At 30.4% G+C, this 12,569-nt stretch overlaps 3 protein-coding genes across 9 annotated transcripts; 1 reads left to right on the plus strand and 2 right to left on the minus strand.

The window, feature by feature from the left end:
• Positions 1 to 1,602: 1,602 nt before the first annotated feature.
• LOC130667786 (transmembrane protein 268) lies at positions 1,603 to 9,749 on the minus strand. 7 transcript variants are annotated; one of them, XR_008989889.1, is made up of 7 exons: positions 8,285 to 8,423; positions 7,112 to 7,863; positions 6,619 to 6,999; positions 6,372 to 6,542; positions 5,470 to 5,665; positions 3,434 to 3,547; positions 1,603 to 2,188 (listed from the first exon to the last, which is right to left on the minus strand). XR_008989889.1 is itself a non-coding variant. In XM_057469629.1 (6 exons), exons 2-6 carry the CDS (start codon positions 7,721 to 7,723, stop codon positions 2,106 to 2,108), a joined length of 1,443 nt encoding a protein of 480 aa, XP_057325612.1. In that variant the 5' UTR covers positions 7,724 to 7,863; positions 9,611 to 9,749; the 3' UTR covers positions 1,603 to 2,105. The 7 variants fall into 7 exon arrangements, 6 of the variants coding, with proteins under 6 accessions (XP_057325612.1, XP_057325610.1, XP_057325609.1 ...); XM_057469629.1 differs by lacking the exons at positions 3,434 to 3,547; positions 8,285 to 8,423 and adding an exon at positions 9,611 to 9,749; XM_057469627.1 differs by lacking the exons at positions 3,434 to 3,547; positions 8,285 to 8,423 and adding an exon at positions 9,142 to 9,274.
• On the plus strand, positions 9,195 to 10,493 carry LOC130667789 (tetratricopeptide repeat protein 19 homolog, mitochondrial). Its single transcript, XM_057469635.1, has 4 exons — positions 9,195 to 9,449; positions 9,524 to 9,786; positions 9,860 to 10,167; positions 10,294 to 10,493. Exons 1-4 carry the CDS (start codon positions 9,195 to 9,197, stop codon positions 10,491 to 10,493), a joined length of 1,026 nt encoding a protein of 341 aa, XP_057325618.1.
• A 327-nt stretch (positions 10,494 to 10,820) lies between these two features.
• LOC130667788 (protein catecholamines up) lies at positions 10,821 to 12,557 on the minus strand. Its single transcript, XM_057469634.1, has 3 exons — positions 11,217 to 12,557; positions 11,072 to 11,147; positions 10,821 to 10,996 (listed from the first exon to the last, which is right to left on the minus strand). The coding sequence occupies exons 1-3, from the start codon at positions 12,228 to 12,230 to the stop codon at positions 10,821 to 10,823; spliced, it is 1,266 nt and encodes a 421-aa protein (XP_057325617.1). The 5' UTR covers positions 12,231 to 12,557.
• Between the last annotated feature and the right edge of the window lie 12 nt (positions 12,558 to 12,569).

Consider the following 12,569-nt stretch of genomic DNA (forward strand, 5'->3'; position numbering starts at 1 on the left):
ATAAAGATTAATTCTAAAGAATTTTTTTTTAATGAAAACATTTAATATCTCGTTTAAAAAAAATTTATCACGTGTTTCAATTCAAAAATAAAAATAAAACTATAAATGATGTAGGAAATAAAGTTTTTAAAAATAATTTTATCCTTAACTCTGACAGTCAAAAATTAAAATTTTCCTTATTATTAATCTTTGTCTTAAAAATAAAAATTGTAGCATAAATAAAAATTTAAAAATATAAGTAATAGATAAGCTTGTATGTGATTTATGTAATATATATTTAGAGTATTATCTTATATACATATAAGTAACGGAAAATTTCTCCGATGTCATAATAACGAGAGAGAGAGATATGAACACACCCACTGATCATCAATTGCAAAAAAAAATAAATTTATCAGCTCATTTATTATTGTCATTCTAAAATTCTCCTTTTCAATGGATAATATATATCTATACATACGTTTAGATAACATATAAAAATTAATAAATAATGTAATCAAGGAAACGCGATGTCTGAAAGAGTGAACGATAGTGATGATTGATCGGGTTTTTGAAACTCATTATACTGTCATATATTTACTGTTATATTTTTATGCTGAATAAGATCACTTATGCACAGAAAAAAAAGAAAATTTTTACTTGCCCTAAAAAATTTTTTGCATTGTAAATTAAAACCGAAAATTTTCTATGAGTGAGAATGTAGCAGACATCAGACAAATTTAAAATTAATGATCAATAGAGTAATTAATTAATAAAATAAAATTTTAAAAAATGCGCATTTAAAAAATTTTCAAATTAATGAGTGCATTTTTTGTGAATTTAATTATTTATTCTACTTATTTATAATTTTAAATTTGTCTGATGACTGCTACATTCGCACTCGTAAATTTTCTTGGGGTGAGAAAAAAATTTCTTACGCCATAAAATTTTTTTTAGTACTAAGAAAATTTTTGTTTCTATTTCGCAATAAAAAATTTTCCTTCCGCCAAGAAATTCTTTTTCTCTGTCTATAAAAAGTAGAATTTATTTTTTTATCTTCTAAATTTTTCACATCCTTATTATGAATTTAAAAAATCAAATGAAAAAATTTATGAAATAAAAAATTTGATGTGATATAATTTGAAATCTAATTGGAATTATTTGCATTAATTACTCAAGTAATTCGTTTCAACCAAAGATCGTCGACGAATGATAATTTTAATTGCTATCATGACTAATTTTTTTTCTTTAGTTCAAAATTATAAAAAATTATTTACGATAATTAATTGACTTTTAACAGGAATCGAATAAAAAAAAAATCTCCTAAATGTAATTACTACTAATAGTCTTTTAAATATTTTCGGTAATCAATATCGTTAACGATCGATAAGAAATAAATCGACCAGATAAGATATTAGATAAAACTAAATAGTTCTCACAGTAATTTAGATTTTTATCGAGCAAATCTAATCGATAGCTAAAGTATCGAAAATTTAATTAATCCAATTATTATGTAATTGAATCAGTGAGATTGCATCTGTCTCTCCATCGATTAATTAACATTCATCTGAAAAATAAACCATCATGATAAAATAAACTGGTTACTAAGAAATAAATCGAAAATTTAAATATTTATACATATTTATTTATATTATTAACAATTACACAATTTGTACTGCACATAATTTGATTGGAATGATTAAACAGATTCAATATGGACGGATTAATAATAAATTATCAAATTAATGTTCACCAGACTGTTGATCAGACATGTAAGGCACAATATTTTTCACAATTGACAGATACAAAGTAACTGTTAATACCATTTAACAATTAATAATAATAATTATAATTATAATAATGTATTATGTATGTAGTACGACACAATATAATACGATATGTCTTGTTTTTTTTTATAACATACAAGGCTGTTCATTCACACTCTGACAATAACATCAAAGCATACGTTAAAGTAATTATTTAAATGTACGACAAAATTAATAATATATGACACTACATTTCAAAATATCAGCTAACAATGTTTAAAAAATGAATAATTTAATTTAATAATTAAAATAAGAGGCGAGGCATCGATTATTTAAAGTAAAAAATAATTAAACTCTATTTTACGGACTTGGGCTGTATGTTGGGTCAAACCTAATAGCAGGATCGCTAAGGTAAGCACACCATGTAAAACCTGGCGGATAGCCTGAAAAATTCATGCGGTTATTGTTTTAACAAAATAAATCATTAGAAATAATAGTATATTGTGTGACGAGGGATGAAACAAAACGATTTCATCCAGGGTGGAGTTGGATAACATCAGCCGCAGTGAAATCGTCTTTCATCCTGAGTTACACTAGATTTTTCATGATCACCTGCATTGGAACTTAAAGTTTCAGTGTCAGCAGCCAGTCAGAAACAGTTAATTTAAGACCAATGGTGTGATCAACTATCAGCGTAAGCGTAAATTGTCATTTGCAATTTATAATTAAGCAGAAACTCTAAATACTATTTATTATTGACACTAATTTTTATAAAACTTAATCACCGTCAGAACTGTCATTTATGTAAATAAAATTAATGCTCCGAAATTACTACACAAAAAAAAGGATTTCTTGGCGCTAAAAATTTTTACTCGCCCCAAGAAAATTTTTACTTGTCTCAATAAATTTTTTTCATTATAAATTGAAAACAAAAATTTTCTTGGAGCAAGAAAAAATTTTTTGAGGCGATAAAAAAATTCCTGCAAGAAATTTTTTCTAGACTTAAGAAAATTTTTGTCTTCAATTTGTGATGCAAAATATTTCTTTCGCCAAGAAATCCTTTTTTTCTGTGTATTAAATAAATTACAAGTATCAGAGTTTAAATTGCAAAAGCCTTCAGTCAGCGGGCAGACTTTATTTGCTTCTTCCCAAGGGACGAAATTTAAATGTCTCTGCTCGCTGAATGAAATTCGGTATTGGACTGAAATTCGCTTGATTCTACTGACTGTAGCGACACTGAAACTTCGTTTCGATGCTGGTATCATAAAGAAATATTAGTAAATTACACACCTAGGAAGAAAACTAGAACATCCCAACCCGCATGCGTGCAAAACACGCAGATTGCGACGTCCTATCTTTCTCTTTGATGTGTAACCAATTTTCCACCATATTCGTGCGTAAAAGTTTAAATTTTTGCTTCAGTTTGTCGAAAGAATGACGCATGCGCCAATTTTTATCATTAGTTTCCTCACAAAAGAAAAGACCGACTTTCTACCCTCTAAACTGGGCAGGAATTCATAATTTAGACGCAGGTATGGTGAAAAATAAATTAAATTAATCAAATTAATAAATAAAAATCAGCAAATCGTTAATTATCATTAATGTTATGATTTATGATTAACCATTGCGCACTCTTCCCAAAATGATTGAGCGTTAATTATTATTTTAAATAATGGTCTAATACTTACGCACTCCTTTGTGCATTTAATAACATTTATTATATGTATTAATTTTTGTTTTATTTATTCAAGTATTTAAAGCGTGATTGTGTGATCGAACAGATATTTTCTCCACTTGTCCGGCTGCGTGCAAATAATTGCCCATGATTAGTTTACTGTTTACTGAATTAGTTCTTAAATTTTAATTTATATTAAAAAATTTATTTATTTATTAATAATAAAATAGAAATAAAATAAATGTGTCATTAATTAATTTATATTTAATAATATAACTAACAAATCTACATATTATATATATTTATATTTATACGTACAAAAGGAATATGTATATGTATATTTATGGACTCTAACATAAATTTATTTATCACTTTGTTTATTAAATATATATATATTTAATTATTTTGATCTTTACATATTAAAGTACGCGACATTTAAATTTATTGTTATTATTACAATAAATATAATAGTAAATTTGATATATATAATTTTTTTTTTCATAGATAAAATATAAAATATCTGATTGATATTTTTTCAACAATTTTTTACAATTAATTATAATGATAATAAATTTTTTGGACGGAATAAGACAAATTTATTCTAAAAAAAAAAGTTACGCTTTTTTGGAATGATCCTGAAGTTAGCAGACAATTTGAATTTTTTCTGACTAATTAATTACAAAAAAAAAATCTAAAAAAATGCACATGTAGAGAATTTAAAAAACTATAAGTGCAATTTTTTCAAATATTTTTTTTTTAACAATTTATCGTTTGGAAAAAAATCCAAAAATAATTAAACGCTGGCTTAATGATGATCCTGAGACAATCAACAATTTCCGGTTTTTTTAAAACAATCAATTAAAAAAAAAAAAAAAAAAATGCACATGTAGAAAATTTAAAAAGCTATAGGTGCAATTTTTTCAAATTTTTTTTTTTTATAATTTATCGCTTGAAAAAAATCAAAAAATAATTAAACGCTGGCTCAATTATGATCCGGAGACGATCAACAATTTCCGTTTTTTTTTTAAACAATCAATTAAAAAAAAAAAAAATGCACATATAGAAAATCAAAAAAACTATAAGTGCAATTTTTTGAAATATTTTTTTTTTAACAATTTATCGTTTGGAAAAAAATCCAAAAATAATTAAACGCCGGCTAAATTATGATCCTGAGACAATCAACAATTTCCGGTCTTTTTTTAAAAAATCAATTAATAAAAAAAAAAAAAGTGCACATGTAGAAAATTTAAAAAGCTATAGGTGCAATTTTTTCAAATATTTTTTTTTTATAATTTACCGCTTGGAAAAAAATCCAAAAATGATTAAACGCCGGCTCAATTATGATTTTGAGACAATCAACAATTCCCGGTCTTTTTTTAAACAAATTAATTAAATAAAAAAAAATGCACATGTAGAAAATTTTAAAAACTATAGGTGCAATTTTTCCAAACATTTTTTTTTTTTTTTTGTAAATTATCGTTTTAAAAAAAATCAAAAAATTATTAGATGTCGGCTAAATTCAGTATCATTTTTTGGAAGCTCCTTATAGTTGCCAATAGCTGTCTAATATTTTGTAAAATAATAATAATAATGTTAGTAGTTAATTAAATAAAAAATATACCAACACCGTACCCGTACTAAAAATAATAACAATTATTTAAAAATAATAAAAAGTGTATGACCGTTTTTAACAATAACCCTTAATTACAATAGTAATTAAAGCGATATATGTGATGTATTTATCTTGTCTTTATACATGACTTTGATTGTTTAGTCAAGAAATATAAATTAAGTACAGACGTAGACTTTAATTGGTATAAGTGAACTAACAATAAAAGCATATTTCAGCCTTATTTGTTAAATTGAATCGTGACGTCTTGAGTCAAAGCATTCAAAGAAAAAATCTATATACAATAATTATACCAGAGTAGCGCAGTGTAAGAAATGAATTAAATAAAATAGTTGGTAGAAATAAAAAATAAAATGTCCTGATTGTTTATTTGAAACCAAAATCGGGCAGAGTAAATATTTGACGTAAAGTTAACTTGCCTCGGGGTTTGTATTTGAGATGATCCTCGATAAACTGACAAGGACAGCGGGCGGAGACGCAGTGACGCGGAGGAATTGCTGGTCCCACATAAGCTCTATTCCGTTCCTGCGAGTCTACCACCAGGTCGAGTCTGTGCCGAACTAATTGACGTGTCCAACGCGAGGCGTACCTCAGTAACAGCAACTCCGCCCGCTCCTGCCAACACACACCGTCACCAGTTTCAACGACTAAAGCCATACACATTTACTACTAATTATTTTTAAAAAAACGCAAGCGATAAGGAAATTTTTATCAGTCAAGAAAAATCAGACATGAAGAAAAGAATTAAGATTTAGGAGGTAAAAATTTATATAAAAAGTAGCTGATCCTGCAGACTAATTAAATAGTAAAGCAAGCGTGTCATTAATGAACACTGGAATGTTCTCACTGGAAGTCCTATACGTCATATAATAGTTACTACTATCAGTTAAAATAAATAATAAAAAATTAAGTACTGCTCTCTTGTGATATTTTAAAAATAAAACTCTTTCATTTGCTTGTTCACTAAAATCCTCTGTCTCTCAGGAAGCTGCTCCACCTAGGACAAAAATCTCTGCCTTGCACACGTGGTTTATTGCGCAACCACTCCTCGACATACTGACATGGACACAAAGCTGAGGCTAAATGACGTGGCGATGATGGATTACCGCCTTCCTCGTCGACTGTCCAGTCTAACCGACGTCTCAGGTAATCCTTTCCCCATCGTTGGATATACCGACACAATACTTGCTCGCTCTTACCCTAACATTGCGTTTTACATGATAAATTTTATAAAAAAACAGCCATTGTAATAAATAAATAAATGAATAATTAAATAAAACAATGAGACCCAGATCAGCCAAAAGATAAAAATATCAAATACCTGCTTGCGTGATAACCTGGTAGTGGTGCTGCCCTGTATGACGATATCGGTATCATCAATGTCCATTCGTTGTTGCAATTCTTGTCTGCGTCGTTGCATTTCATTGGTTTCCTCACCTCCAATTACTCTGCCCTCACGCTCCTCTCTCTCGATGACTTCTTGCAGTTTTTTCTAAAATTTTTTGTCATCAAGTAAAATAATAATCATCGGATATGAATAATAAAATAATGATAATTATTAAACTTACTACGCAGTCTGTCGTGTCGAAGTAGATGAAGCATAAATTAACTTTGTGACATGATATTTTTCCTCTGTCATCCAAACCAACGAGTATCTTGTGACGTAATAAATGTTTGTTTACTTGAGCCATACATTTTTCTAAATTATGGTTTAGTTTTATCTTTATAAACATACATAAAAATATTGCTGCTGCATTTAATATCAACCACATAATCCCAAGGCCGAATAACGTCAGTCCAGCGAGACCAGAAAATAATAGACCAAGAAGAATAATAAAAGCTGTGAAAATCCACAGCACAAGTATACGTTTGTAGCAAATATTGTACATATTAAAACGCACATCGTTGACCAGCAACTCCATCACGTGGACGTAATCTTCTACTGTTAACTGTACAAAAAAAAATATTATTAATTAAGTGAGTGAGTCATCAGATAATTAGTCATAGAAATCAGCCGATAATTAAATCAGTGGTGATAAAAAAATAAAATTATGATTTTACCGTGAGACCTTGAGCCATAAGTTCTTCCGGTACTAGTTCAGGGCGAAATTTCGCTGGCGTAATCCAAGGCCACCGCGTGTTAACCGGCAGTAATGTCACGATAGTGTCACCGTTTGCAAATCCTCGTCTTATGTTCCCGATCGGTGTGTTGATAACATTATTTACATTAGCGCTCCGACCATTGGAAGTGTCTCGAAGGTCGATGGTCTTCAGAGACGCACTCTTGGGGTCTGAAACCTTAACATCTGACGGTACGTTTGCTTCAGGACTTTCATTGGACATCGACCTGCTCAGTCCTGATCTATCTAAATTTATTTGGACGGATTCGGTTGCTATCACAGCTCCGCTGTACTCGTTTTTTTTATTTGAATTACCAGGAACGCCGGTAGGAATACTAGCCGAGGGAACAGCGATATCTTTTTCTTCAGATTCCTTGACAATCTTATCAATGCTGACTGTTACTGTCTCAGGTTTAATAGTAGCAGGTACTGTAGTGTCTTCCGATAATTTAGGAGCTGGTTCTTCCTCAAATTGGACCCAGTTCTTGGTTTTAGCTGCCATATCAGTGATCCCAGCATCGTCAGTCGTATCTTTAGACTTTGGTGAACTCATTTTGAAATTTGTCGTAAATCCAATATAAGATTTTAAATATTTTAAATATAACGTCCAACTTTGCTGTGTCAAAGAGGAATGTTTCTCACGCTGCTGCAACCTTCTAAAAAAACTCTCGTCATACTTTCACCAGCCAACACCTACGAATATAAAAAAGAACCCAGTTATTAACATGACAATAAATCACTTAAAACTAAACTGTAAGTTAATAAACAATAACAAAATAGTTAACACGTTTTGAATATTTTATAAAATCCGCCATCTTTCGCGAATCGCGTGCACATATGTAAATAAAAACAGGGAGTGCCCACATATGACAAAAACCGTAATTTAAAAATTTATTTACCCACTAAAAAATTCATTACTCCAGCAGACAAGACACTAAAAGAAAAGTCAACAATTATCAGTAATTTAAATTTTAAAAACCAGTTCGCGCAAAAGTTTAAAATTTGAATTTTCACTTTCACTTGAATAATTAATTATTTTTAAATTTATGTGGAAAATTTATAACGCAATTAAATGTAATAAAAAATATGATTTGAATGTTATATCACAACATACCTGGTAGATATTAAATGTCTAAGGTCTTGTGATCGCGACATCAGAACGCGAGTTTTAGGTGTGGGATGGGGAACAATAAAATACTGAGTACTGACTACCGACTACTGACAATACTGTATCTGTATGTACAGAGACTACGGATGGTGGAGAAACAGGTAGAGGTCAAGGGGACCCTGACAGTACAGTAGCCAGTCAGGTACGAGTATTATTGTGGATAAGCACGAATCCACTGACATCGATCGTAAAACTTGTGGTAGGGAATAACACAAGTACTATTTGTATATAATAATAATATATATGTTTATAAATATCTATATATATCAAGACACGAATTGCATCAACTTATGAATTGTTACTTTACTTGTTATCGAGTTTATGAGAATTCTCACTGACAGTTACTGCAGACACGCACTCAGTTTCATATTTTTATTATTATATATTTTCTTTGTTACACCTGGTTTGTATTTATTTTATTGTCATATTTACGATATATATTTAATGAGTAGCAAGCATGAAAAATTTATGAATTTTAAATAAATAAATTAATTAATTAAAATGGGATTTAAAAATTCGCGCGCTAATTTTTAAATTATAAAGCGCATTTTATTTATTTATTGAAAAATTTAAAAATTGTCAATTGTCAACATTTAGTCATATATATTTAAATGTATATACTCCCACTATTATCACGGCCCTGATAATAAAATAAAATTATGTTTTTTTTTTCTAGACAAACCGAATATGGGTTATAAAATATTTATGTAAGAGTTCTGGGTATCAGCGCAGGTATTTATTAAATATATAGTAATAATAATATATATATTAAATTTTAATCTATTTGTAGTGTAGATATTTACCTGATTTTAAATATTTTTTTTAGATAAACTATTGGAGATAAAAGTCCGTAAAAATGTCCATGAGATTTTTGAGAGCGACGAGTTTATTTAGGCGAGTAGTTCACTTTGACAATTTGAAACAAACTACCAGTCGTTTTAAGAGTTTGAGCTTGAGGACTAATCAGGAAAAATTCAAATTTCGGAGGAGCAAATGGAATTACGTTATTGGAGGTGTAGGTTTGTTTGGTTTCAACTTCGGCAGCAAAGATGACGAGGAAGTAGAACCGGAATTAATAATGACTATAAAAAGATCAATACTTCTAATTCAGGTTAATAAGTTATAAAAACTATCACGTCAGCTTATTGATTATTTATGTCTGGTTTAATTTTCGTTAACTTTTAGAAGGAGGAATACAAAAAAGCTGAGCAAATGTTACACGTGGCACTCCGTCAAGCCCAGACGATAAATCACTACGAGGGTGTCACTTACGTGTACGACGTGATGGCTAATTTGGCTTTCCAAGTCGGCGAGATTCAAAAATCAATTGATCTTTTCAAGACCGTGATGCAGAGACTGCTGTCCACTGGTACTGAGGAGAACGACACCAAGATTATCCACATAAGTCTGAAGGTGGCGAATCTTTACCAACGAGCAGGAGACAATAAGTATTTCAAATTCAAATTCTTACTGATTAAATAAATTTGCAAGTTTAATTTTATAAATTAATCACTTAAATAGAACAGCTGAGGAAGGATATAAATTTTGTATCGAAAAAATCGAAGAGCACGCGATTAAAAATCCAACTGACGAAGATATCTTAGTACTGTGGGCAATGAGTCGCGATTGGTATGCAAATATGCTTTTGTCTGAGTCACGTCTGAGCGAAGCATTGGAGAATTACCAGAAGTCTTATCAGTTGTGTACGGAGATTTATGGCAAAAATCACGAACAAACGGTCATATTGTTGAATGATCTAGGTACTGTGTGCTGTCTTTTAGGACAGCATGATCGTGCTCTGGGATATTTGAGTGATGCTATTGAAACAGGTTGTTATCTAATCAGCTTTTCATACAAATTATTATCAAACAATGATTTTGATTAATTTTATCTCTATTGAAACATTCATTTAAATAACTAAAACTATTGACATAAATTAAAACTTTTATTTCCAGGTACCAAATTACCAGATTGTCCAGAACTGAGCTCAATTTATGTTAATTTGGGTAACGTTTATATCAAAAAATCTCTGTACAATGAAGCTAAAGTCGCGTGTTTCGAAGGATTGAAACGCGCGAAAAAATATGAAGACCAAGAGTGCCGCGATCAGGCGAATTTATGTTTAGCGGAAGTCAAAAAATGTTTGAATAGATAATAAATTAATTATAAATCAACAAGACAAATTAATTAATTTAATTTATAAACTATTTTGTACAGACTGTAACACAAGTTGACGTTAATTTATTACAGGAAGAGAATTTTTTAAGTAATTCTGTTACTGTAAAAAATTTTCATATTGATATAAAAAATATAAACCTGAGCAGTCTTTAATTTGTAAATATGTACGTAATTATAATGAGCTGTAAGTGTCATTAGTCATCATTACTTGTAACTTATATTGTAAATTAAAGTATTTAAATTTAAAGGATTTGGAATGTTTACATTTTTTTTAGGCTGAAATATTAATCGCTTAATGCGTAATTTATTCATATGCAGCAATTAATACCATCATATAGACACCTAATAAAAGAGCGATTATCTCCTTGACTGATTGCCAGAATTTAGTGTCAATTAATAATTCGGGTATTACTGACACCGTTGCGATATAAATAAATCCGCCAGCTGTAAATGGAAGAATCCAAGCAGTCGCTACGTCTCCTGAAAGACAAATATTTAAAATAAAAATATTTACTCAACATGTTAATGGTAAATAATTAATGTATTGATATTTACCCATTCCTTCAGCTAATAAAGACACATAAGTACCGCATAAAGCGCCCAAGGCTGTTATTAATTGGAGCATCATCGCCTGAAATCAAAGACAAATTAAAAATACTGCTGATGATCATTGTCATGATTATTTAAAAATTATATTTACTTTCTTTTTACTGCAACCACTTTGTACAAGAATAGCAAAGTCCCCTATTTCATGAGGTACTTCGTGTAGTAAAATAGTCAGCGTGGTGATGTGTCCTATATTTTTTCCAGCTAAATAACTGGCACCGATTGCTAGACCATCAGTAAAATTGTGCAGGAAGTCAGCAGCTAAATTAAGATAACCAGCGATTTTAATGTCGCCATCATCTGCTTGATCGCTTGTCTTTTCATCAGCATCATCGTCTTTTTTCTTGTCCTTTTTAGCAGTGGCGTCAACCGCGGGAGAGTGCGAATGAGAATGTCCGCCTTTTATTAATCTTATACTTTTTTCTACCACCAAAAACATTATGATACCCAGCAGCACACAGAGACCAACTGCCATTCCATTGCCATGGCTGTGACCATGACCATGTTCATGTTCATGCTCATGTTCATGAGCATGATCGTGAGAATGATCGTGCTCATGATCTGAATGCGAGTGTGGTGTCAACGCATGAGGAATTAAATGTAAAAATGCATCACCCAGAAGACCACCAGATGCAAAACTCAGCAGAATTTTTAACAATGACTCCTTTTCTTTGCTGTTATCCAGAGGAACAAAGAACAGTACAACAAATGGAGCCGCTGATATCAACAAAGTTGATCCAATAGCATTCAGCATAACGCTCTCACCTGGTTCTGTACCAGTTGCTGGTTTAGGATCTTCATGTTTGTGGTCATGATGGTGATGGTGATGATGATCATGTGCTGGAGGTTTAAACTGCGCATTAGCTTGCTGTGAATATTTAAAACTCGCTGGTTCATGATGATGGTGATCATGATCATGATCATGGTCATGATGATCATGATCGTGGTGATGATGATCATGATCGTGGTGATGATGATGCTGTCCTTGGCACATTAAAGGAAAGTCCAGTAAAATAATTAATACAAATAAACCTAGAGCTAATTTTGTCCAGAAAGAATTTTTACTCCACCACCAAGCATCTTGATCACTCTTCGGTAGAGTTTTCATTGTCACTTCTTAAAAAATATATAATTTAAATTCTCAATATCAATCTACTTGTCATTTATTTAATTGTTGCTCAGTTGATTATCTTTTTTTTTTTATTTTTCTAGACTTTATATCACAAATCCGTATTGAAACATCACGAACTACCGAACTATTATTTTTAATCCACGAAGTTAAACGTGGACAGTGATCACCAGCCAATGAAACTCAGCCCCAACGCCACAAATAATTATTTTTATTTATTTCGATGTGTCTATTTCTGAAAAATTTCAACCAATTATAAATATTTTACAATTTCGCCTCGTAGGCGTCAGTTGTTGGTTAGTTTAGATTTTTAATGTC

The sequence above is a fragment of the Microplitis mediator genome, chromosome 5 (assembly GCF_029852145.1).
Source record: "Microplitis mediator isolate UGA2020A chromosome 5, iyMicMedi2.1, whole genome shotgun sequence".
NCBI lineage: Eukaryota > Metazoa > Arthropoda > Insecta > Hymenoptera > Braconidae > Microplitis > Microplitis mediator.

Coding starts and splice junctions, on each gene's coding strand:
- LOC130667788 (XM_057469634.1), bottom strand. CDS start 12,230: ATGAAAACTCTACCGAAGAGTGATCAAGATGCTTGGTGGTGGAGTAAA. Junction 11,148..11,216: donor GTGGTTGCAGTAAAAAGAAA/GTAAATATAATT, acceptor CTTTGATTTCAG/GCGATGATGCTCCAATTAAT. Junction 10,997..11,071: donor TTTATTAGCTGAAGGAATGG/GTAAATATCAAT, acceptor TTTGTCTTTCAG/GAGACGTAGCGACTGCTTGG.
- LOC130667786 (XM_057469629.1), bottom strand. CDS start 7,723: ATGAGTTCACCAAAGTCTAAAGATACGACTGACGATGCTGGGATCACT. Junction 5,666..6,371: donor CCAGGTTATCACGCAAGCAG/GTATTTGATATT, acceptor GTGTGTTGGCAG/GAGCGGGCGGAGTTGCTGTT. Junction 2,189..5,469: donor TCTCAAATACAAACCCCGAG/GCAAGTTAACTT, acceptor TGAATTTTTCAG/GCTATCCGCCAGGTTTTACA.
- LOC130667789 (XM_057469635.1), top strand. CDS start 9,195: ATGTCCATGAGATTTTTGAGAGCGACGAGTTTATTTAGGCGAGTAGTT. Junction 9,450..9,523: donor GATCAATACTTCTAATTCAG/GTTAATAAGTTA, acceptor GTTAACTTTTAG/AAGGAGGAATACAAAAAAGC. Junction 10,168..10,293: donor GAGTGATGCTATTGAAACAG/GTTGTTATCTAA, acceptor TTTTATTTCCAG/GTACCAAATTACCAGATTGT.